This window comes from Pristiophorus japonicus, chromosome 16 (genome assembly GCF_044704955.1).
Source record: "Pristiophorus japonicus isolate sPriJap1 chromosome 16, sPriJap1.hap1, whole genome shotgun sequence".
NCBI classification, from domain to species: domain Eukaryota; kingdom Metazoa; phylum Chordata; class Chondrichthyes; family Pristiophoridae; genus Pristiophorus; species Pristiophorus japonicus.
Genome location: NC_091992.1, coordinates 11300013 through 11326570, shown reverse-complemented (window position 1 = coordinate 11326570; position 26558 = coordinate 11300013). Strand labels below are relative to the sequence as shown.

General features: G+C 46.2%; 1 protein-coding gene across 1 annotated transcript in view; it reads right to left on the bottom strand.

Moving 5' to 3' along the window:
* Window positions 1-20084, bottom strand: part of mrps23 (mitochondrial ribosomal protein S23) — a 23316-nt gene extending 3232 nt beyond the window's left edge. The window contains exons 1-4 of the mRNA XM_070858056.1: window positions 19950-20084; window positions 15837-16013; window positions 6806-6883; window positions 2976-3099 (exon numbers count right to left, since the gene is read on the bottom strand). Of these exons, the coding sequence (XP_070714157.1) occupies window positions 2976-3099; window positions 6806-6883; window positions 15837-16013; window positions 19950-19993 (423 nt within the window). The 5' untranslated portion in view covers window positions 19994-20084. The remainder of the gene's footprint in view (window positions 1-2975; window positions 3100-6805; window positions 6884-15836; window positions 16014-19949) is intronic.
* Between the last annotated feature and the right edge of the window lie 6474 nt (window positions 20085-26558).

The window sequence follows — 26558 nt, the reverse complement described above, 5'->3', positions numbered from 1 at the left end:
CTTCGGCGCTGTAACTCTTTATGTTTCTATGTTTCTAATACGGGATGTGCAAGAGGCCAGAATGGGAAGAGTGCAGATATCTTGTGGGGGGGGTGGGGGGGCGTTGTGGGGCTGGAGGAGGTTACAGAGATAGGGAGGGGTGAGGCCATGGAGGGGATTTGAAAATAAGGATGAGAATTTTAAAACTGAGGCGTTGCCTGCCGGGCAAACTAGTCCATAATACATATACAAGTCAGATGAACAAGGCATAATACGCTGATGTCTAGCAGGCATATTTCCAATCCTAGCGCTGCAGCAAAGGCCTCACTGCCATGGCAGCTAAGATCAGCTAACTCAGCAGAGACTGGGGGGCCTTCTGGTCTCTGTGGTTCAGTACCACATTGAGCCATCAGAGGGAGCTAACACTGGAATTGCAACATCAAACCGATGGCACGGTTAATATTTATTCTGACCTTGTTTGCGTCAAGTGTTTGACCTCTGCTCTTATTTGACTGAAAGAGGAAGAGCACAGCCTAGATCTGCTCCGGGCTGGTGTGTCCCACTATGAGGTGCATTTGTCCCCAAGCCAAGAGAGCGCTTTATATTTCTGTCACAAAGTATAGAATCGTTCTCGGTGTCCTATCTCTGTAACCTCCTCCAGCCCTACAACCCTACAACCCTCCAAGATGTCTGCGCTTCTCCAATTTTGGCCACTTGCGCATCACCAATTTTCATCGCTCCACTATTGGCAGGTGTGCCTTTGGCGAGACCGCATCTGGAGTACTGTGTACAGTTTTGGTCTCCGTACCAGAGGAAGGTTATACTTGCCTTGGAGGCGGTGCCTATCTTATTGAATGGCGGAGCAGGCTCGAGGGGGCAAAATGGCCTACTCCTGCTCCTATTTCTTATGTTCTTATGCAACAAAGGTTTACTAGATTGATTCCTGGCAGGAGTGGGTTGTCCTATGAGGAGAGATCGAGTAGAATGGGCCTATACTCTCTGAAGTTCAGAAGAATGAGAGGGTGCTCTCATTGAAACATACAAGGTACTGAGAGCGCTTGACAGGGTAGATACTGTGGCGGAGGAGCGGCGCGAGATCGTGGGGCAAATGAGGGTATGGGGCCCAGAAGAGCCGAGGGCCCAGGGGCAGCACGGGCCCAGCCCACACTGCGATATGTGTGCGCGCACTAGGTCTGTGCAGCAGAGCAGGTCTCCGGTCGTCCTGGTTCAACCCTTGCCACTGGATAAAGGCCCAGCTCTGTCAAGCCCGTGTGGTGGCTGATGTGCAACGGTCACCACACGTTAAAAAAAATCCACCCACAGGCATCTTCTACCCCCTCAATTGGAGTTCAGGACTGGAACATCGGGTCCTTCATTGAAACATCTGTGAACTCATGTGGAAGCAAGTCATCCTCGTTCGAGGGACCGCCTATGAGGATGAGATGCTGAGAGGCTGTTTCCCCTGGATGGAGAATCTAAAACTAGGGGGCATGGTCTCAGGATAAAGGGGAAAAATATCAGAGGGTTGTAAATCTTTGGAATTCTCTACTCCAGAGGCATATATTCAAGGCAGAGATCGATAGAGTTTTGGACTCTAAGGAAATCAAGGGACGTGGGGATCGGGCGGGAAAGTGGAGTTGAGGTCGAAGATCGGCCATGATCTTATTGAATGGCGGAGCAGGCCCGAGGGGCTGAGTGGCCTCCTCCTGCTCCTATTTCTTATGTTCTTCAGCTGCTTAAGACTGTAAGCTATGGAATTCCCTCCCTAAACCTCTCCACCTCTCTATCCTCCTTAAGACACACCTTAAAACCTACCACTTTGGCCAAGCTTTTGGTCACCTGTCCTAATATGTGGCTCGGTCTCATATTATTTGATAACATTCCTGCGAAACGCCTTGAGGGTATTTTACTATATTGAAGGCACGACATGAATGCAAATTGTTACGTGCCTATAGATGAGAAACATGGAAAAGTTGTTTCCATGACAGAACTGCCACAGTAAATTTAGCATGCAGCAATAGTTTAAAAAAAAAATAAACTGCACATAATTAATGTGATCCAGTGGCAAGAATAAAGTACTTAAAATTAAGACAAGACTTCATTCATTAAATGTAAATCTAAAGGAAGAACTTATTGCAGAGGGACACTATTTCAAAGCAAAGTGCTTTGGACATACAGCCTCCTGCTGTTAGGCTCCTGCCAAGGCAATCTGGCTCCGCAGGCAGCAACCCTGCTTCTGGGTCAGAAGGTCGCACGCCACACCAGAACTCGAGCGTTTAATCCAAGAAAGAACAAACGGCTTGGATTTATGTGCACCTTTCACGACCTCAGGGCACCCAAAGTGCATTTGCAGCCAATGAAGTACTTTTTGAGGTGTCGTCACTGTTGTAATGTAGGAAACGCGGCAGCCAATTTACGCACAGCAAGCTCCCACAAAGAGCAATGAGACAATGACCAAATCATCTGCTTTAGGTGTTGATTGAGGGATAAATATTGGCCTATACTCTCTGGAGTATAGAAGAATGGGAGGTGGTCTCATTGAAACTCAAGATTATGAGAGGGCACCCCAGGGGGGGGTCCCCTTTGGAATAGTGCCGTGGAATCTTTTACGTCCACCCGAGAGAGCAGACGGGGCCTTGGTTCAACATTTCATCCGAAGACAGTACCTCTTGACAGTGCAGCGCTCCCTCAGTCCTGCACTGGCAGGGTCTGGATTATGGACTCAAGTCTCTGGAGTGGGGCTTGAACCCATGACCTTCGCAATCTAGGACAGGCTGACACTCCAGGGCAGTACCAGTGGAGATGCAACTATTACAGCAGAGCATTCCAATGCCTGGACAGAAGTCCTATTTAACCTCACCACAACTGGGCTCAGTTGAAGCTGGTCGATGATCACCGCGTACCTTCACTCCTCTCCTCCCCTTCCCCCCCACCCCACCCCACCCAAGATCTGTCAGTTACAGGCTGGCCTTCTGCAGACAGACTGTTATACTTACTCCTGCTCCGCCCCGTCTTCGTAAAATGACTCCCTCAGCCAGGAGTGCCCTGCCAGTTGCCTCGAATAACTGCTCTTTGTCGATTTCACCTTGTGCCTCCAGATCTTGGTACTTCTCCACAAATCTACAAACAGCAGGTCGGACAATGTGTGAGCTCCCATCGCCAGAGTCAGGAATACAAATGACCAGGAGACAACCGTACGGCGGGGTCCGAGGTGCCGACTGCATTATTTTTAAGACTAGGACCGGCAGAAACCCTTTAAGGCTCCAAGATTGAGATTCCGTTTGTGCAAATAGATTATTTTTAAATTAACAAAAAGTTGCCAAAATGAATAACGTAAAGTTTTCTAAAGAAACAAAACAAGGAAAAACAAACTATTTTGTTTCCCCCCCCCACCTCTCCCCTTCACTATTTTAACATGTGTACTGGATGTACCTGTGTGTGTGCTCACAGGTTGGTAGAGCTAAGGAATTGTGAGTGGCTTAGCCAGTCACGTGATATTCACAAGACTCAATAAAACCCCAGTCAGTTGGGTCTAGTCATCCACAATGGGCCAAAATGGCCTCCTTCTGTGCTGTAAATTTCTATGTTTCTATGTATGCAGTTGTGGGCCGAATGGATGAACCGGTAATGTGTAGTGTGATTGTTAAACCTTTGCTAATAAACCAACTAGTCTTAATAGCAATGTGTTGTTATGAATTCTTAAGCAAAGAACCCATGAAGCAAATACATTACAACATCTATCTCTCCTTTCAATTTGTTCAGCAACTTTGCCGTCAGGGCCAATAGAATCCCCACTAGTGCCCATCTTCAGGTCTGGCTTCAAACTCACCACTCCCTGGATGAACGGGCAAGCAGTAACCAGCTCCCAAGTCTCCTTCCCTTGCCACCCTGGTTGTCCAGGTCCACTAGTGTGGGAGGATGACCCAGTAAATTCACACGGTGATGTAGAATAGTACAGCACAGGAGGCCATTCGGCCCATTGAGTCTGCGCCAGCTCTTTCGAAGAGCAATCCCGTTAGTCCCACTCATATGTGCATTTCGTTCTGAAGTCACTTATTTCAAATTATCTGATCGTTCTAATTTTTCCAGCATCAAAATTGCCACATAGTGCCGGGTTATTTATGTTGCTCCATTCAATTAATTTGATTATTTTCTTCTTAGGTTCGCAACAAAAAAAAAAACAACTTTGAATGATAAAATCCAGGGACCAACTGCAGTCAAGGGTGCAAATTGTATCTAGTCCTCCGTCTCTGGCAATCTTGGGGCAGAGGATGAGAGCTGCGTGAGAGCGACACAGAGGCAAGGTCCTGTCCCCATGGCAAAGCCTCCACGTGAGATCATCCTGCTGCAGTACAACCGAGACTGACACCCACTATTCCCCCCTGAGCTGCGCTATGCTCCTGTTTCTTTTAGTGCGTGGTCCCTTTAAATCTCTGCGCATGCACGGCATTCACAATGTAAAAGCCGGTGAGCGGCCTGCGCAGGGCCTTTCAGATTACCGCACGACTTAGTGGGAACACTGCTGACAACTCAAGATCCATATCCCACCACTTCAGTGCGTTGCTTCATAAATGACTTAGTCACCCGCCTTGTTTAATCTAATAATTACTTCTACGTGCTTGTTGCACTTCTATGGGGGTACAGTAGAATAGTGGTTATGTTACTGGATCAATAATCCACAGGTCTGTGCCAATGATCCGGAGACATGAATTCAAATCGCATCACACAGAAACATAGAAAATAGGTGCAGGAGTAGGCCATTCGGCCCTTCGAGCCTGCACCACCATTCAATGAGTTCATGGCTGAACATGCAACTTCAGTACCCCATTCCTGCTTTCTCGCCATACCCCTTGATCCCCCTAGTAGTAAGGACTACAGCTAACTCCTTTTTGAATATATTTAGTGAATTGGCCTCAACAACTTCCTGTGGTACAGATTCCACAGGTTCACCACTCTCTGGGTGAAGAAGTTTCTCCTCATCTCGATCCTATATGGCTTATCCCTTATCCTTAAACTGTGTCCCCTGGTTCTGGACTTCCCCAACATTGGGAACATTCTTCCTGCATCTAACCTGTCTAAACCCGTCAGAATTTTAAACGTTTCTATGAGATCCCCTCTCATTCTTCTGAATTCCAGTGAATACAAGCCCAGTTGATCCAGTCTTTCTTGATAGGTCAGTCCCGCCATCACGGCAGCTGGGAGAATTTAAACTCAGTTAATCAGTAATGGTGACCATGAAGCTACCGGATTGTTGTAAAAACCCATCTGGTTCACCAATGTCCTTTAGGGAAGGAAATCTGCTGCCCTTACCCGGTCTGGCCTACATGTGACTCCAGACCCACAGCAATGTGGTTGACTCGTAACTGCCCTCTGCGGTTCAAGAAGGCGGCTCACCACCACCTTCTCGAGGGGCAATTAGGAATGGGCAATAAATGCCGGCCATGTCAGCGACATCCACATCATGTGAACAAATAAAACATTTTTTTTTTAAATATTGAGAAATCGGGGTGAGGAGCCAAGGGTCAGAGTGCACCAGGCAGAACTGTGCTTTCCCCTGCTGGTGCCAGTTTTACACTTTCCATTTACACTGCTCCACTCTTGTTTAGGGTTGCTGTTGGGTGCCAGTCCCCAGGTCAGCCGGGACCTCTAGTGCAACAGTGAGGAGGGCGTGAGGCCAGCACCCGGTGTTTGGCGCTCGCGTCGCGAGGTGCTGGACTCGTGCCTTTGTGGATTTATGATGCTGCCGGTCGTCTGTGGGCCGGACTGTTTATAGCGAGGAGTGCAGTCAACGGCGGAGAGCTGCGCGTCTGCTTGGCCGCAATTCTCCAACATCAAACTGCCTTTAGAGTCACACAAAGGACATAAGAAATAGGAGCAGGAGTAGGCCATTTGGCCCCTCGAGCCTGCTCCGCCATTCAATAAGATCATGGCTGATCTTATGGACTCAGCTCCACTTCCCCGCCCGCTCCCCATAACCCTTTACTCTCTTATCGCTCAAAAATCTGTCTATCTCTGCCTTAAATATATTCAATGACCCAGCCTCCACAGCTCTCTGGGACAGAGAATTCCACAGATTTACAACCCTCAGAGAAGAAATTGCTCCTCATCTCAGTTTTAAATGGGCAGCCCCTTATTCTAAGACTATGTCCCCTAGTTTTAGTCTCCCCTATGAGTGGAAATATCCTCTCTGCAGCCATCTTGTCGAGCCCCCTCATTATCTTATAAGTTTCAATAAGATCACCTCTCATTCTTCTGAACTCCAACCTACTCAGCCTATCTTCATGAGTCAACCCCCTCATCTCTGGAATCAACCTAGTGAACCTTCTCTGAACAGCCTCCAATGCAAGTATATCCTTCCTTAAATATGGAGACCAAAACTGTACGCAGTACTCCAGGTGTGGCCTCACCAATACCCTGTACAGTTGTAGCAGGACTTCTCTGCTTTTATACTACATTCCCCTTGCAATAAAGGCCAACATTCCATTTGCCTTCCTGATCACTTGCTGTACCTGCACACTAACTTTTTGTGTTTCATGCACAAGGACCCCCAGGTCCCTCTGTACTGCAGCACTTTGCAATTTTTCTCCATTTAAATTATAATTTGTTTTTCTATTATTTCTGACAAAGTGGATCATCTCACATTTTTCCACATTATACTCCATCTGTCAAATTTTTGCCCAATGGAGCAGTTTGCCAAGACCAGAGGACAGCCTGTTAGGTTATTTATTGAGCGTTGTGAGCTGAGACAGTGCAGCTAGTTTTATTGGTTGGGGGTGGGGGGAGTGGAAGAAGGGAGGTGAGAATACTAAACAGGGATTTTCCTTACCGTTGACATGTGGAGATGAAATTGGACCGTGTGAGGTCAAATGCTCTTGGCCCATTCCCGTACGCCTCGTAGAATTGCCTGCAATTAAAAGGAGCCACAGAATGAAATAGGTTTGAGCCCCATCACCAGTCCACACGCAGACACACAGACGGACTTACGTTCCAACGAGCAGCCCCAGACAAGTCCCAGTTCCCACAAAGATAATTTTGTGCACGGTGAGGTGCTCTTTATTTTGATGAGTTATTGTAGATTTACTCCCTTCCCCTCTGTTTAGGTCTCCCTATAATCGCAGCCTGACTTGCCCAGAATTTGGAAATAACGGAGTATGTATGTCTGGGTGGGCTGGAATTTGGTATCCAGAGAGGTGGAACATAGATCTGGAGCTGTATCCAGTCACTATGATCTCAGCCCTCCTGTAAGGGGAGATTTTAAGTGAAAGTCTGGTGTGTGCCCATACCAAAGGAGGTAGGGGAGATTTTTGTTTTGTTTAAGCACAGGGCAATTGATTAAAATGACCAATGGACGAGGTTGGTCAAGGAGTAGTGTGTGACAAGCAACAACATATGGGGTATGGTAGCATAGTGGTTATGTTACAGGACTAGTAATCCAGAGACCTGGACTAATAATAAGAACATAAGAATTAGGAACAGGAGTAGGCCATCTAGCCCCTCGAGCCTGCTCCGCCATTCAACAAGATCATGGCTGATCTGGCCGTGGACTCAGCTCCACTTACCCGCCCGCTCCCCATAACCCTTAATTCCCTTATTGGTTAAAAATCTATCTATCTGTGACTTGAATACATTCAATGAGCTAGCCTCAACTGCTTCCTTGGGCAGAGAATTCCACAGATTCACAACCCTCTGGGAGAAGAAATTCCTTCTCAACTCGGTTTTAAATTGGCTCCCCCGTATTTTGAGGCTGTGCCCCCTAGTTCTAGTCTCCCCGACCAGTGGAAACAACCTCTTTGCCTCTATCTTGTCTATCCCTTTCATTATTTTAAATGTTTCTATAAGATCACTCCTCATCCTTCTGAACTCCAACGAGTAAATACCCAGTCTACTCAATCTATCATCATAAGATAACCCCCTCATCTCCGGAATCAGCCTAGTGAATCGTCTCAGTACCCCCTCCAAAGCTAGTATATCCTTCCTTAAGTAAGGTGACCAAAACTGCACGCAGTACTCCAGGTGCGGCCTCACCAATACCCTGTACAGTTGCAGAAGGACCTCCCTGCTTTTGTACTCCATCCCTCTCGCAATGAAGGCCAACATTCCATTCGCCTTCCTGATTACCTGCTGCACCTGCAAACTAACTTTTTTTTTTGGGATTCATGCACAAGGAGTCCGAAGGCCTCCTCGTAGGACTGCTCCTGGGCACGGCCAAGGGTGCCATCAGCCGGTCCAGGCAGCGGGCGGTCGAGGGGGTCGTTCAACCTGACTGCCTGCCTCTCTTCCGCTCTTACATCCGGTCCAGGGTGTCCTTGGAGATGGAGCACGCGGTGTCCACCGGTACGCTCGCGGCCTTCCGCGAGAGGTGGGCACCGGAGGGACTGGAGTGCATCATCACGCCCGGCAACCAAATTTTAATTTGATTTTACGTTTTTTAAGTTTAATTTGTTTTAATTGCCGGTGCTTTTAGTGTCCCCCTCTCCTTTTATAGGGGGCACTGGAAAAAAGGAAAAATTTGATTTTAGTGCCAAAAAAAAAAAAAAAAAAGGGCCTTGTAAATGTCTTGTGTGTGTCATCCAGGTCGGGTGGCACGGATACATGTTTTATGTTTTCGCAGGTAAACTCAAAAGAGTTTCATGCACAAGGACCCCCAGGTCCCTCTGCACCGCAGCATGTTGTAATTTCTCCCCATTCAAATAATATTCCCTTTTACTGTTTTTTTCCCCCCCCCCCCCCCAAGGTGGATGATCTCACACTTTCCGACATTGTATTCCATCTGCCAAACCTTAGCCCATTTGCTTAACCTATCTAAATCTCTTTGCAGCCTCTTTGTGTCCTCTACACAACCCACTTTCCCACTAATCTTTGTGTAGTCTGCAAATTTTGTTACACTACACTCTGTCCCCTCTTCCAGGTCATCTATGTATATTGTAAACAGTTGTGGTCCCAGCACCGATCCCTGTGGCACACCACTAACCACTGATTTCCAACCCGAAAAGGACCCATTTATCCCAGCTCTCTGCTTTCTGTTAGCCAGCCAATGAGAATAGTCACAAGTTCAAATCCCACCATGGCAGCTGGAGAATTTAAATTCAGTTAATTAAATTAATCTGGAATTTTTTTTTTTTAAAGTTAGTATCATTAATGGTGACCATGAAACTACCGGATTGTCATAAAAACCCATCTGGTTCATTAATATTCTTTAGGGAAGGGAATCTGCTGTCCTTACCCGGTCTGGCCTATATGTGACTCCAGACCCATAGCAATGTAGTTGACTTTTAATTGCCCTCTGAAATGGCCCAGTGAGCCACTCAGTTATAAACGCGGTGGCTCACCACCACCTTCTCAAGGGCAATAAATGCTGGTGTTGCCGATGATGTGAATGATTAAAAAAAATATGATTAGGAACATAGAAGACCCAAACAGCGCATAGATTAACCCCTCCCTGCCTTCCCGCCTCTGAGTCTTGTAGGATCTCATCCCGTTTTTTACCTACGATATAGATAAAAAGTGGGATGAGGTCCTACAAGACGAATTTAGGGAACTAGGAGCTAAATTAAAAAGTAGGACCTCAAAAGTAGTAATCTCAGGATTGCTACCAGTGCCACGTGCTAGTCAGAGTAGGAATTGCAGGATGGCTCAGATGAATACATGGCTTGAGCAATGGTGCAGAAGGGAGGGATTCAAATTCCTGGGACATTGGAACCAGTTCTGGGGGAGGTGGGACCAGTACAAACCGGACGGTCTGCACCTGGGCAGGACTGGAACCAATGTCCTAGGGGGAGTGTTTGCTAGTGCTGTTGGGGAGGAGTTAAACTAATATGGCAGGGGGATGGGAACCTATGCAGGGAGACAGAGGGAAGTAGAATGGGGGCAGAAGCAAAAGATAGAAAGAAGTAAAAGTAAAAGTGGAGGGCAGAGAAACCTAAAGCAAAAAGCAAAAAGGGCCACATTACAGCAAAATTCTAAAGGGGCAAAGTGTGTTAGAAAGACAAGCCTAAAGGCTGTATGCTTCAAAGCGAGGAGTATTTGGAATAAGGTGGACGAATTATCTGCGCAGATAGCAGTTAACGGGTATGATGTAATTGGCATCACGGAGACATGGCTCCAGGGTGACCAAGGCTGGGAACTCAACATTCAGGGGTATTCAACATTTAGGAAGGATAGACAGAAAGGAAAAGGAGGCGGGGTGGCATTGCTGGTTAAAGAGGAAATTAATGCAATTGTAAGAAAGGATATTAGCTTGGATGATGTGGAATCGGTATGGGTGGAGCTGCGGAATACCAAGGGGCAGAAAACGCTAATGGGAGTTGTGTACAGCCCACCAAACAGTAGTAGTAAGGTTGGGGACAGCATCAAACAAGAAATTAGGGATGCATGCAATAAAGGTACAGCAGTAATCATGGGTGACTTTAATCTACATATTGATTGGGCTAACCAAACTGGTAGTAATGCGGTGGAGGAGGATTTCCTGGAGTGTATTAGGGATGGTTTTCTTGACCAATATGTCAAGGAACCAACCAGGGAGCTGGCCATCCTAGACTGGGTGATGTATAATGAGAAAGGACTAATTAGCAATCTTGTTATGCGAGGCCCCTTGGGGCAGAGTGACCATAACATGGTAGAATTTTTTCTTAGGATGGAGAGTGACCGTTAATTCAGAAACTAGGGTCCTGAACTTAAGGAAAGGTAACTTCGATGGTTTGAGACGTGAATTGGCTTGAATAGACTGGCAAATGATACTTAAAGGGTTGACGGTGGATAGGCAATGGCAAACATTTAAAGATCACATGCATGAACTTCAGCAATTGTCTGGAGTAAAAATAAAACAGGGAAGGTGGCTCAACCGTGGTTAACAAGGGAAATTAAGGATAGTGTTAAATCCAAGGAAGAGGCATATAAATTGGCCGGAAAAAGCAGCAAACCTGAGGACCGGGAGAAATTTAGAATTCAGCAGAGGAGGACAAAGGGTTTAATTAAGAGGGGGAAAATAGAGTACGAGAAGAAACTTGTCAGGAACATAAAAACTGACTGCAAAAGCTTCTATAGATATGTGAAGAGAAAAAGATTAGTGAAGACAAACGTAGGTCCCTTGCAGTCGGATTCAGGTGAATTTATAATGGGGAACAAAGAAATGGCAGACCAATTGAACAAATACTTTGGTTCTGTCTTCACGAAGGAAGACACTAATAACCTTCCGGAAGTACTAGGGGAACGAGGGTCTAGTGAGAAGGAGGAACTCCTTATTAGGCAGGAAATTGTGTTAGGAAAATTGATGGGATTGAAGGCCGATAAATTCCTGGAGCATGATAGTCTGCATCCCAGAATACTTAAGGAAGTGGCCCGAGAAATAGTGGATGCATTGATGATCATTTTCCAACAGTCTATCGACTCTGGATTAGTTCCTATGGACTGGAGGGTAGCTAATGCAACACCATTTTTTAAAAAGGGAGGGAGAGACATCAGTGGTGGTGAAAATGTTGGAATCAATTATTAAGGATGAAATAGCAGCGCATTTGGAAAGCAGAGACAGGATTGGTCCAAGTCAGCATGGATTTATGAAGGGGAAATCATGCTTGACAAATCTTCTGGAATTTTTTGAGGATGTAACTAGTAGAGTGGACGAGGGAGAACCAGTGGATGTAGTGTATTTGGACTTTCAAAAGGCTTTTGACAAGGTCCCACACAAGAGATTGGTGTGCAAAATCAAAGCACATGGTACTGGGGGTAATGTACTGACGTGGATAGAGAACTGGTTGGCAGACAGGAAGCAGAGAGTCGGGATAAACGGGTCCTTTTCAGAATGGCAGGCAGTGACTAGTGGAGTGCCGCATGGCTCAGTGCTGGGACCCCAGCTCTTCACAATATACATCAATGATTTGGATGATGGAATTGAATGTAATATCTCCAAATTTCCAGATGACACTAAACTGGGTGGCGGTGTGAGCTGTGAGGGAGACGCTAAGAGGCTGCAGGGTGACTTGGACAGGATAAGTGAATGGGCAAATGCATGGCAGATGCAATATAATGTGGATAAATGTGAGGTTATCCACTTTGGGGGCAAAAACGCGAAGACAGATTATCTGAATGGTGGCAGATTAGGAAAAGGGGAGTTGCAACGAGACCTGGGTATCATGGTTCATCAGTCATTGAAAGTTAGCATATAGGTACAGCAGGCGGTAAAGAAGGCAAATGGTATGTTGGCCTTCATAGCTAGGGGATTTGAGTATAGGAGCAGGGAGGTCTTACTGTAGTTGTACAAGGCCTTGGTGAGGCCTCACCTGGAATATTGTGTTCAGTTTTGGTCTCCTAATCTGAGAAAGGACGCTCTTGCTATTGAGGGAGTGCAACGAAGGTTCACCAGACTGATTCCCGGGATGGCTGGACTGACATATGAGGAGAGACTGGATCAACTGAGCCTTTATACATTGGAGTTTAGAAGGATGAGAGGGTATCTCATAGAAACATACAAGATTCTGACGGGACGGGACAGGTTAGATGCGGGTAGATTGTTCCCGATGTTGGGGAAGTCCGGAACCAGGGGACACATTCTTAGGATAAGGGGTAGGCCACTTAGGACTGAGATGAGGAGAAATTTCTTCACTCAGAGTTGTTAACCTGTGGAATTCCTTGCCGCAGAGAGTTGTTGATGCCAGTTCATTGGATACATTCAAGAGGGAGTTAGATATGGCCCTTACTGCTAAGGGGATCAAGGGGTATGGAGAGAAAGCAGGAAAGAGGTACTGAGGGAATGATCAGCCATGATCTTATTGAATGGTGGTGCAGGCTCGAAGGGCCGAATGGCCTACTCCTGCACATATTTTCTATGTTTCTTTGTCTATGAGTCAGAAGGTTGTGGGTTCAAGTCCCACTCCAGGGACTCGAGCACAAAAAAAAATCCAGGCTGATACTCCAGTGCCGTGCTGAGGGAGCGCTGCACTGTCGGAGGTGCTGTCTTTCGGATGAGGCCTTAAACCGAGGCCCCGCCTGCTCTCTCAAGTGGACGTAAAAGATCCCATGGCACTATTTCGAAGAAGAGCAAGGGAGTTATCCCCAGTGTCCCTCAATCAACATAATAAAAACAAATTATCTGGGTCATTATCACGTTGCTGTTTGTGGGAGCTTACTGTGCGCAAATTGGCTGCTGTGTTTCCAACATTACAACAGTGACTACACTCCAAAAGTACTTCATTGGCTGTAAAGCGCTTTGAGACGCCAGGTGGTCATGAAAGGCGCTATATAAATGCACGTCTTTCTTTCTTTTGCTCACCATATCCCTCGATCCTTCTTCCATCCAGCAATACATTTAAATTACCCTGAACCTATTTATCAAACTACTTTTCTGGCTTCCTCTGGTCATTTATTCCAAAGTTCGATTATCCTTTGGGTGAAAACAATCCACGTTCCCTAACTTTCTCAATCTAACTCCGGTGCCCTGGAATTATAACCATTTTCCACCGTGGGCAATTTGCCAGGACCAACACCGTCAATTCCCTGCACAATCCTGGAACCTCCAAAGGAAACTTGTTTCCTTTGGAAATCATGGAGGCTTCAGCGTGGTGTTTCCGTAATCTTTGCTCACAGTTAAAATTCCTGACAGATCAGTAGGCGGGCTGAACGGCGGGTGATGGAGCAAATTAAAGAGACAAGTGCAAGTACTGCACGTGGTTTCTGTCCATTTGTATACAGTACCACAAAGATGGTGCATTGAAGAACGAACTTGCATTGATATAGCGCCCGTCACCTCCTCAGAACCGCCCTAAGCACGTGGACCGTCATAAGGATGTTACAGGCGCTGTAGCAACAAAAAGCAATTTCAATTCAATTATATAAATCTGGAATCAAAAATCTCTAATGGTGACCATGAAACTACCAGATTGTCGTAAAAACCCGACCGGTTCACTAATGTCCTTTAGGGAAAGAAATCTGCCGCCTTACCCGGTCTGGCCTACATGTGACTCCAGACCCACAGCAATGTGGTTGACTCTTAACTGCTCTCTGAAATGGCCGAGTGAACCATTCAAGATGGCAGATCATCACCATCTTCTCGAGGGCAATTTGGGATGGACAAAAAATGCTGGCCTTGCCCAAGACGCCCAGCTCCCAGGAATGAATTTTAACTAAAACAACCAATAAATCACTTATGTGGACAAATGCAGTAGCCGAATTTGCATACAGCACGATCTCCACAAACAGCATGAAAGAGAAATTATAGGTTAATCTGTTTTGGTGGTGTTGGACGAGGGTAGAATACTGGCAGATCGCCCCGGTTTTCCGACTTCTGTGATGGCAACTGATACGCTCATCTGAACAGGCAGACAGGGCTGCGGTTTGATGTCTTAACAGAAAGACTGGACTTCCGACAGCACAGGGCTTCCTCGGTACCGCAACTGAAGTGTCAGCCTAGATTATGTGGTCATGTCCTAGAGTGGGGCTGCAACCCACAGCCTTCTGACCCAGAGGTGAAAGAGCTACTAGAAACAGCTAAAGGTAAAGTGGAGTCAGATCCAAGCGTGATTGCAGATTCGGCCCTCAACATGTCAAATCACCACAGAACAGCAGTAGGTGTAGCCAATAGAATGCTGAATTATATGGTTAAATCAGTAGAGTATAAGCCAAAGAATATCATGTTTAAACCATACATTGCCCAGTCAGACATTGCCCAGGGACTTGAGCACAAAAAAAAAAATCTTGGCTGATGCTCCAGTGCAGTGCTGCGGAAGCGCTGCACTGTTGGAGGTGCCATCTTTCAGATGAGACTTTAAACCGAGGCCCTGCCTGCTCTCTCAAGTGGACATAAAAGATCCCATGGCACTATTTCAAAGAAGAGCAGGGGAGTTATCCTCAGTGTCCTGGGGCCAATATTTATCCTTCAATCAACATAAGAAAAACAGATTATCTGGTCATTATCACATTGCTGTTTGTGGGATCTTGCTGTGCGCAAATTGTCCGCCGCGTTTCCTACATTACAACAGTGACTATACTCCAAAAGTACTTCATTGGCTGTAAAGCGCTTTGGTCGCAAGACTTTCTTTCTTTCAGACGGCACCTCAAATACTATATTGAATTTTGATCACCACGGGAAACATTGACTCATGGAGGCAGTGCAGAGAGAAGCCACGAGGTTGAATCCAAGTGTCAAAAGATTGAATTACGAGGAAAGACTGGAGACACTGAGGCTCTTTAGAGATCCCAATCTAGGTTGGTACAGCTCAGGTAAACCCAGGTGCTACTTCAAGATGAGTCACTGGTGAAAGAGCACTTCAGGACTTCAAAGAATGATCATCATTTCGAACAGTCTTCGGGTTGGTGAGAGCAAAAAACTTTGATGATGTGGTTAGGAGGAACCTTTTCTTCTGCATGGGTGAGCCAAGGTGGGCTTCCATTTACCTGTAATTCTCTTGTGATCTCGGTTGTTTGCCTCAGGGAGAAAACATTGAATGAGACACATCTGGAAGATCATAACCGCTGCCACCATTTTTACGGACAGCAGGTGCTGGTAATGGTTCTGCTATTGCTATTTTCAGCTCCTCTAGACCCACCTTTTGTCTCTGTACTTGTCCCATTTCTACCCACTTTTCCTTGCACCGTCATCCATTTTGTCAATTATTCTCTCCTGCCTTCCATCCTATCACAGAACTGTTCTTTTGTTCTTTCCCCCCTGCCCCCTTTCCCCTCCCGCCGCACTTGCTTAAAAGCTGTTGAATCTAACTTTTTCTAGTTGTGACGAAAAGGTCATCGACCTTAAACGTTAACTCTGTTTCTCTCTCCACAGGTGCTGCCCGACCCGCTGAGTGTTTCTAGCATTTTCTGTTTTTACATCTGGAAATGTTGCTGGCTGTAAAAATGCAAGCAGAACTTACGCTCGGATTGTGTCCTCCTGGTAGAAAATCTCCTGCACTGGGTCTTGTACCTTTCCGAATCTTTCCTTTGGTTTCTCGTAGACGGGCTCACGTTTTGGAGGGAAAGCAGCGTAAACATCGTACCAGGACGGTTTATTGGCCTCCTTCATGACCCCAGAGCGCAACAGATCTCGGACCCTGCATTTTAAACAACAGCAACGACAGCATTAGTGAACTTTCTGCCTTTGTCTACCGTGACAAACCTGGTTCTAACCCAAAGTCTCAATGCATAGCAACTGGCGTCTTTACCCAACAGAGCCCGGGAACTGAATAACTACTGTCCACGTAGAGGACAGTCAGCTAGAAACATAGAAAATATGTGCAGGAGTAGACCATTCGGCCCCTCGAACCTGCACCACCATTCAATAAGATCATGGCTGATCATTCACCTCAGTACCCCTTTCCTGCTTTCTCTCCATACCCTTGATCCCTTTAGCCGTAAGGGCCATATCTAACCCCCTCTTGAATATATCCAATGAACTGGCTTCAACAACTCCCTGCGGTAGGGAATTCCACAGGTTCACCACTCTCTGAGTGAAGAAGTTTCTCCTCATCTCAGTCCTAAATGGCCTACCCCTTATCCTTAGACTGTGTCCCCTGGTTCTGAACTTCCTCAACATCGGGAACATTCTTCCTGCATCTAACCTGTCCAGTCCCGTCAGAATTTTATATGTTTCTATGAGATCCCCTCTCATTTTTCTAAACTCCAGTGAATACAGACCCAGTCGATCCAGTTTCTCCTCATATGTCAGTCCTGCCATCCCGGGAATCAGTCTGGTGAACCTTCGCTGCACTCCCTCAATAGCAAGAACGTCCTTCCTCAGATTACGAGAGCAAAACTGAACATAATATTCCAGGTGAGGCCTCACCAAGGCCCTGTACAACTGCAGTAAGCCCTCCCTGCTCCTATACTCAAATTCCCTAGCTATGAAGGCCAACATACCATTTGCCTTCTTCACAGCCTGCTGTACCTGCATGCCCACTTTCAATGACTGATGTACCATGACACCCAGGTCTCGTTGCACCTCCCCTTTTCCTAATCTGCCGCCATTCAGATAATATTCTGCCTTCGTGTTTTTGCCCCCAAAGTGGATAACCTCACATTTATCCACATTATACTGCATCTGCCATGCATTTGCCCACTCACCTAACCTGTCCAAGTCACCCTGCAGCCACTTAGAGTCCTCCTCACAGCTCACACCGCCACCCAGCTTAGTGCCATCTGCAAACTTGGAGATATTACACTCAATTGCTTCATCTAAATCATTAATGTACATTGTAAATAGCTGGGGTCCCAGCACTGAGCCTTGTGGCACCCACTAGTCACTGCCTTCTGAAACGGACCCGTTTATCCCAACTCTCTGCTTCCTGTCTGCCAACCAGTTCTTTATCCACATCAGTACATTACCCCCAATACCATGTGCTTTAATTTTGCACACTAATCTCTTGTGCGGGACCTTGTCAAAAGCCTTTTGAAAGTCCAAATACACCACATTCACTGGTACTCCCTTGTCCACCCTACTAGTTACATCCTCAAAAAAATTCTGGAAGATTTGTCAAGCATGATTTCCCTTTCATAAATCCATGCTGACTTGGACCGATCCTGTCACAGCTTTCCAAATGCGCTGCTATTTCATCTTTAATAATTGATTCCAACATTTTCCCCACTACAGATGTCAGGCTAACCGGTTTATAATTACCCGTTTTCTCTCTCCCTCCCGTTTTAAAAAGTGGTGTTACATTAACTACCCTCTAGTCCATAGGAACTGATCCAGAGTCAATAGACTGTTAGAAAATGATCACCAATGCATCCACTATTTCTCAGGCCACTTTCTTAAGTACTCCGGGATGCAGACTATCAGGCCCCGGGGATTTATTGGCCTTCAATCCCATCAATTTGCCTAACACAATTTCCCGCCTAATAAGGATTTCCTTCAGTTCCTTCTTCTCACTAGACCCTCGGTCCCCTAGTATTTCCGGAAGGTTATGTGTGTCTTCCTTCGTGAAGACAGAACCAAAATATTTGTTCATCATTTCTTTGTTCCCCATTATAAATTCACCTGAATCTGACTGCAAGGGACCTACATTTGACTTCACTAATATTCTTCTCTTCACATATCTACAGAAGCTTTTGCAGTCAGGTTTTATGTTCCCAACAAGCTTCCTCTCATACCTCTATTTTCCCCCTCCTAATTACACCCTTTGTCCTCCTCTGCTGAACTCTAAATTTCTCCCAGTCCTCAGGTTTGCTGCTTTTTCCGGCCAATTTATATGCCTCTTCCTTGGATTTAACACTATCCTTAATTTCCCTTGTTAGCCACGGTTGAACCACCTTCCCCGTTTTATTTTTACTCCAGACAGGGATGTACAATTGTTGAAGTTCATCCATGTGATCTTTAAATGTTTGCCATTGCCTATCCACCGTCAACCTTTTAAGTATAATTCGCCAATCTATTCTAGCCAATTCACCTCTCATACTATCGAAGTTACCTTTCCTTAAGTTCAGGACCCTAGTCTCTGAATTAGCTGTGTCACTCTCCATCTTAATAAAGAATTCTACCATATTATAGTCACTCTTCCCCAAGGGGCCTCACACAAGATTGTGAATTAGTCCTTTCTCATTACACATCACCCAGTCTAGGATGGCAGCCCTCCAGTTGGTTCCTCAACATATTGGTCTAGAAAACCATCCCTAATACACTCCAGGAAATCCTCCTCCACCGCATTGTTACCAGTTTGGTTAGCCCAATCAATATGTAGATTAAAGTCGCCCATGATACTGCTGTACCTTTATTGCACGCATTCCTAATTTCTTGTTTGATGCTGTCCCCAACCTCACTACTACTGTTTGGTGGTCTGTACACAACTCCCACTAGCATTTTCTGCCCTTTGGTATCCCGCAGCTCCACCCATACAGATTCCATATCATCCAAATTAATGTCCTTCCTTACTATTGCGTTAATTTCCTCTTTAACCAGCAACGCTACCCCACCTCCATTTCCTTTCTGTCTATCCTTCCTGAATGTTGAATACCCCTGGATGTTGAGTTCCCAGCCTTGGTCACCCTGCAGCCATGTCTCTGTGATGCCAATTATATCATACTCGTTAATTGCTGTCTGCGCAGTTAATTCGTCCACCTTATTATGAATACTCCTCGCATTGAGGCACAGAGCCTTCGGGCTTGTCTTTTTAACACACTCTGCCCCTTTAGAATTTTGCTGTAATGTGGCCCTTTTTGATTTTTGCCTTGTGTTTCTCTCCCTCCAGTTTTACTTTTATTCTTTCTATCTTTTGCTTCTGCCCCCATTCTACTTCCCTCTGTCTCACTACATAGGTTCCCATCCCCCTGCCATATTAGTTTAAGCTGACCGACCTGCTGTTGGTTTCTAACACCTTCTGCTTTTATTTCGCAGATTTAACCCATGAATTTATTCTGCCTGATGCAAAATACATTAGGGGACTAAGTAATGGGATGAGTGCCCATGTATCAAACACTTGCATTCCTGTAGCACCTTTCACGACCTCAGGGCATCCCAAAGCGCTTTGCAGCCAATGAGTCACTTTTGGAGTGTAGTCACTGTCGTAATGTAAGAACACGGCAGCCAATTCCACAAACATTAATCAAAAAAATAACCAGATTAAGTCTGTTTTTGTCATGTTGATTGAGGACACCTGGGATAACTCCCCTGCTCTTCTTCAAAATAGTGCCATGGGATCTTTTACATCCACTTAAAAGGGCAGACGGGGCCTCGGTTTAACGTCTAATCTGAAAGACGGCACCTCCGACAGTGCGGCACTCCCTCAGCACTGCACTGGAGTGTCAGCCTGGATTTTGCGCTCCAATCCCTGAGGTGGGACTTGAACCCATGGCCTTCTGACTCAAGAGGCGAGGGTACTGCCCACTGAGCCACACACTCGGTCACTGGGCCCGTTTGGGAGGGCTGGGCCCAGTTTAAAGCTGCAGTGAATGGAACCATCCCCATCATTGCCCTGGCAACCGCCGACCCACTGATCCCTGTTGTCGCAAAGAGCTGCTAATCCCGACACACATCCCCGCACACACCACACACGGACCTGGTGAAGATGGAGCCGAATTTCTCCAGCCGGCTCCCGGCCATTGTCACACAGATAGCCCCCCCCGCCGCCCAGACCGGGGACAATGGCCGCCCGGACACTCCCAGCCGCTCCTCCAGCCTGGCCAATCGAGCCCCGGCCAGGCGCGCGCGCGCATGCGCACATCGATCCGCTCCCACTGCCCACACATAGGGGGCGCTGCAGGCTGGAGCTTCTCTGGCATTCATTGGGTCAGGGGTCACAGTGTAGTTATATATAGTACATGTCTATTATATACTCGATATAATGTCTACATATATATATAATATATTGTCTGTCTATATATATATATAGCCTGTCTATATAATACACACACATATCTATATATATATATATATATATATGAATTGCCCTGTCTACATATATATAATATATTGTCTGTCTATATAATACACACACACACATATATATATATGAATTGCCCTGTCTACATATATAAAATATATTGTCTGTCTATATATATATATATATAGCCTGTCTATATAATACACACACATATCTATATATATATATATATGAATTGCCCTGTCTACATATATATAATATATTGTCTGTCTATATAATACACACACACATATATATATATGAATTGCCCTGTCTACATATATATGTCTGTCTATATATATATATATTGCCTGTCTATATAATACACACACACATATATATACATATATATATATATGAATTGCCCTATCTACATATATATAATATATTGCCTGTCTATATAATATATATATATAACATATTGCCTGTCTATATATACATATATATATATTGTTTGTAAGAATCCTGTCCAAATTACATTAACATTCAAAGAATGGAAGCCCAACCAGAGTTTGAGCCACGGGGCGGACTGTCTAGATGGAAAACATGAGAGGGGGGATATTTCCCTCCGCCCCATTTGGGCGAATTATTCGAATTATGACTGCCCAGAGGGTGTCGGAAGGAACAGCTACAAAATTTGGCTCTTTAACTTTTTCACTGCCTCCCAGCGCTTTGGGGCGATGCAGGGGCTGGTGTGTGTCGGGAGTGGGGAACTGTCCATCGGCTTCTTCTTCTTCTTAGGCGGCCCCTCGAATCGAGGATGCCAAAAAGGGATGAGTTCAATGAGCTCACAGGTGTTCCAATGAAGGACCCAATTTTCCAGATCCCGAACTACATATTGAAGGGTGGAAGATGCCTGTGCGTGAATTTTTTTAACGTGTGGTGGCCGTTGCACACCAGCCACCACACGGGCTTGACAGAGCTTGGTCTTGGTCCAGTGGCAAGGATTACCCAAAGGACTGGAGACCTGCTCTGCTGCACGGACCCAGTGCGCACACATATCGCAGTGTGGGCTGGCCCGCGCTGCCCCTGGGCCCTCGGCTCTTCTGGGCCCCGAACTCTCGCCTCTCCCGTGCCCCGATCAGGTCACTCTACAATCTCACGCCGCTCCTTCACCCTGACCTCGCCGCTCCTGCTGGGCCTGCCCGTGCTCCAATCACCGAACCCGACCTGGGTCATGGTGATGTCCAATCCAGTCGCCCTCTTCACTGCCGTCGCCCTCCTGCAGCAGCCCGCGCTGCTCCCTGTAGTAGTATGCTCCTTTTATGGCCCCGGCCTGCCGCTGATGTTCCCACGCAGTGTCCATCACCGCCACGCTGACCACGGACATACCGCGCCATGCTAACGTGAAGCCATGTCCCTCCCCTTCGGGAGGGCTTCGGCCAAGAGGAGGGTGCCGGGCCGCCTGTTGGTGGCCCGGCCGCATCGGCAGCCGCCATTTTGCTTTAATTGTCAGACGGCAGAATCGGCCGACAATTTAAACTAAATGGTGGCCACGGTGGGCGCACTGCCCAGCCAGTGGCAGCTTCCCGACTCTTGAAGCTGCCAGGGGGCACCCATCGGCGGCGGCTGCGTTCTCTCAGGGCATCGTCCTCCACGGGGCGGAAAAAGGGGTCGCCACCAGACGGTAAGGGGTTGGTGCGCAGCCGACAACGGGTCGGAAACACGGGGCGCGGCGGAAACCCGTTTCCCCCGCGCCCGGGGGCAATTCCGCATGGATCGCACCATCCGCCTGCCCCTGGACCGAAAGGCCTTACCACCCCATTACCGTTTCTTAGGGGCGGTAACGGGCCTTAAAAAAAGGGGGCAATTTCGGCCCCGAGATTTCCCCAAGTCCTCCTCCATGAATGGTTCCCATGGCGCTCCTTATTACCATACCAGCACCCCCTTTATTTCTGTGAGAATCCCAAAGTTTCGTGCACCCTTCGAGGGGGCGGGCTAATCTGTCTTTGGCTCCAGCCATACCGCTGGTATAGAAAGCCAAAGCCAATGGGGTGTGCAAGAGCGACAAGAAGGGGTTTAATCAAATGTTCCCCTGTCCTCGCACCCCCTCCCCACCCCCCCCCCAAAAGAAAAACAAGCTCCAATTGTTTTTTGATTAGAGGGGAGTTGAGGAGAGCTTTTTTCACCCAGAGGGTGGTGGGGGTCTGGAACTCACGGCCTGAAAGGGTGGTCGAGGCAGAAACCCTCACCACATTTAAAAAGTACTTGGATGCAAACTTGAAGTGCCGTAACCCACAGGGCTACGGACCAAGAGCTGGAAAGTGGAATTAGACTGGATAGCTCTTTGTCGGCTGGCACGGGCATGATGGGCCGAACGGCCTCCTTTTGTGCCGTAAAACTCTATAATTCTATGTAATATATAGTGTTACATTGTGTGTTGGATGATATAAATAACCAGCCTTTGACTCACTGTGAATAACACCAAAGGGATTTACTAACAACTTGTCAACACATTGACAGCAGTTTTGGCACAGAAGTAAACATTTATGATTAAACACAATTTATTTCCATTGAAATAAGTCATGAAATCAAAGTCAACTTGGCAACAAAACTGATCTGAATCATTCTCTCAAAATATAGTAACTTTAACAAAAAATGTGGCAGCGTTGATCCCCCGCCTCCGAGTGCAACTCACAAACTGTATAAATCTATGTGAACCACTAAAACATCAAAACAATATATACTGCATTAACTTCTCTATTAAATAAGTCACCTTCAGGAAATATGTTCATAAACATTAAAGCATCTGAGCAACTGGAGTCTCGCGGAGCTCTGCTGGGGATTTGGGAGGTGGGTTCTGCTGGGGATTTGGGAGGTGGGTTCTGCTGGGGATTTGGGAGGTGGGTTCTGCTGGAGTCTAGGGGAGCTCTGCTGGAAGTTTTGGAAAGAGTTCTGCTGCAGGTTTTACTGGTAATTTGAATCAAGGAGAAGGGGGAATTAGTAATCAGATGTTGCTCTAAGACTGAAATGACCATTAACCCAATGTTTGCAGCAACTTTAATTCTCCACCCGCCCCCCCCCCCCCCGGCACACTGTGTGTTAAATTATATAAATAACAATCCAGCGACTCGCTGTGAATAACACCAAAGATCTACTAACAAGTTATCAGCACGTTGATTGAATCCCTGAAGTAGTTACTAAGGGCAAGGACCAAAGGTCATAGTGCAGGACATTGGAATGAAGAGAGATGACACAATTTAAGTCATCGTTAAATGAGACCAGGGAAAGCTTGTAGGACTGGACCCTCCAGACTGTGGCATGTAGACCCTGTGCTGCCTCAATCAGTTATAGTTTTAATATTAACACAAAATTCTGCATGACTTTTTCTAAGATAGTTAATATTTTACAGATTCAAAATGTTTTGTTATGCATTGCAAACACTGAGCAATAGCTTTTTAAAATAATTTTGATTTTATATCATTTAAGTTGCTGTAGTACTGCACATTGGAAGCCTAGGGTATGGAACAGGATTGCAATGCTTAGCTGGTAACTTGTCTTGTTCCTTCAAGGCCACTGCTGAGGCCCCCCGCTGGAGAAATGGGGCTTAAATAGAACCTGAGGTCAGTTGGAGTTTAATTGCCTTTTGGTAAGCGAAGGTTGGGTCAGTTGGAGCTTAATTGCCTTTTGGTGAGGGAAGGTTGGGTCAGTTGGAGCTTAATTGCCTTTTGGTGAGCAAAGGTTGGGTCAGTTGGAGCTTAATTGCCTTTTGGTGAGAGAAGGTTGCAGATTGCCATCTGCTTGTAGATTTCTGGCTCCAGGTCAAAAGAAAACACAGCATGCCTTTTGTTCTGTTTTTGTAAATATTTTTAAATGAGAGGCTGGGGCAGGTGATCCTGTTAAAACTGTGTCTGCAATGTTTGCCCAACGCCACTCCACCAGACGTCTCAAAGCGTTTTACAGCCAATTAATGTACAATGTAGTCACTGTTGTAATGCGGGAAACGCAGCAGGCCAATTTGCGCACAGCAAGCTCCCACAAACAGCAACGTGTTAATGACCAGATAATGTTTTTAGTGATGTTGATTGAGGGATAAATATTGCCCCAGGACAGCGGGGAGAACTCCACTGCTCTTCGAAATATTGTCCATGGGATCTTTTACATCCACCCGAGGGCAGACGGGGCCTCGGTTTAATGTCTCAGCTGAACGACAGCACCTCCGACAATGCAGCGCTCCCCCAGCATGGCACTGGGAGTGTCAGCCTAGATTTATGTACTCAAGTCTCGGGAGTGGGACTTGGAACCCACGACCTTCAGACTCAGAGGCAAGAGCGCTACCCACTGAGCCACAGCTGAATATGACTTCAGCTCAAAGCAGGCCACGTCTCAGCAATCGATCCAACGCTACCAAATCACTCCCATTGTGTCAAATTTATGAACCAGGCACCACTTTGCAGTGATAAGCTCTCAGTGCTCAACACACACATCCCTCACATATTAAAAACTCTCAGTGTGAATATACTTTGTGTCTAATAGAGTGTTATATTCAGATTCAGCTAGTCAGATGGATTAAATGAGTTGAACACAAATGGCCCATTTAAAAAATATATATATAAGCTGTCGACAGAAATCCTGATCCAGACATACTTTTTCCATCTGATGTGTGTTCACTGATGTTTAACTGTATATATTATCTTTTGGGCCATTGCCTTAGCGACTGAATCAAATTGCATTTTCATTACACAAGATAGTTTTAGGCATTACATTCTCTTAGGTTCATTCTTCTCTTCAGACAAGGAAAAGGAGCTGCTATTCCCCATAATGTTAGGAGGATGTTTCCCTGGGCTGGGGAGCCTAGAACTAGGGGGTCACAGTCTCAGGATAAGGGGGCGGCCATTTAGGAGATGAAGAGGAATTTCTTCACTCAGAGGGTTGTAAATCTTTGCAATTCTCTACCCCAAAGGGTTATGGATGCTGAGTCGTTGAGTATATTCCAGACTGAGATCGATAGATTTCTGGAGGCTAGGGGAAATTGGGGAATATGAGGAGCGGGCAGGAAATTGGAGTTACATAGAAACATAGAAAATAGGTGCAGGAGTAGGCCATTCGGCCCTTCTAGCCTGCACCGCCATTCAATGAGTTCATGGCTGAACATTCAACTTCAGTACCCCATTCCTGCTTTCTCACCATTCCCCTTGATCCCACTAGTAGTAAGGACCTCATCTAACTCCTTTTTGAATATATTTAGTGAATTGGCCTCAACAACTTTCTGTGGTAGAGAATTCCACAGAAGATCAGCCATATTGAATGGCGGAGCAGGCTCGAGGGGCCGAATGGCCTCCTCCTGCTTCTATTTCTTATAATTGACTGAATAAGTGAAAAATCTAAAATAAATACAGAAAATGCTGGAAACATGCAGCATCTACAGAGAGAGAAACAGAGTTAACGGTTCATGTCGATGACCTTTCGTCAGAACTGGAAAAAGTTAGAGATGGCAACAGATTTTAAGCAAGTGCAGGGGCAGGGAAAGGCGGGAGGAAAGAACAAAAGGGAAACTCTGTGATAGTGTGGAAGGCAGGAGAGATTAAATGACAAAAATGATAATGATGCAAGGCAAAAGGAGTAAAAACATTTGTTTCTGTTAAATGGAATCCTGTGATTTTGCCAGTGTGCTGAATCGGCCTGCCTTTCCGTGAAAACTGCAAACCAGAGATCTTCATTTTCATCTTTCTTTCGGATGAGACGTAAAACCGAGGCACAGTCTGCTCTCTCAGGTGGATGTAAAAGATCCTATGGCACTATTTTGAAGAGGAGCAGGGTGGTTATCCCCTGTGTCCTGGGGCCAATATTTATTCCTCAATCAACATAACAAAAACAGATTTATCTAATCATAGTCATTATTACATTGATGTTTGTGGCAGCTTGCTGTGTGCAAATTGGCTGCCGCGTTTCCCACATTACAACAGTGACTACACCCCAAAAGCACTTCATTGGCTGTAAAGCGCTTTGAGACGCCTGTTGGTCATGAAAAGCGCTAAAAAATGCAAGTCTTTCTTCTCGTGTGGTATCTGGTACAACTATTTTAGTTGAACATATAAATCAAGTGCCACCTTATTATTAAAGGGGCACTAAAACTGACAAATTAAACTTTTAACATTAAATGGATCAAATTAAAATTTGTTTGCCGGGGGTGATGATGCACTCCAGTCCCTCCAGCGCCCACCTCTCGCAGAAGGCCGCGAGCGTACCGGTGGACACCGCGTGCTCCATCTCCAGGGACACCCTGGCTCGGATGTAAGCACGGAA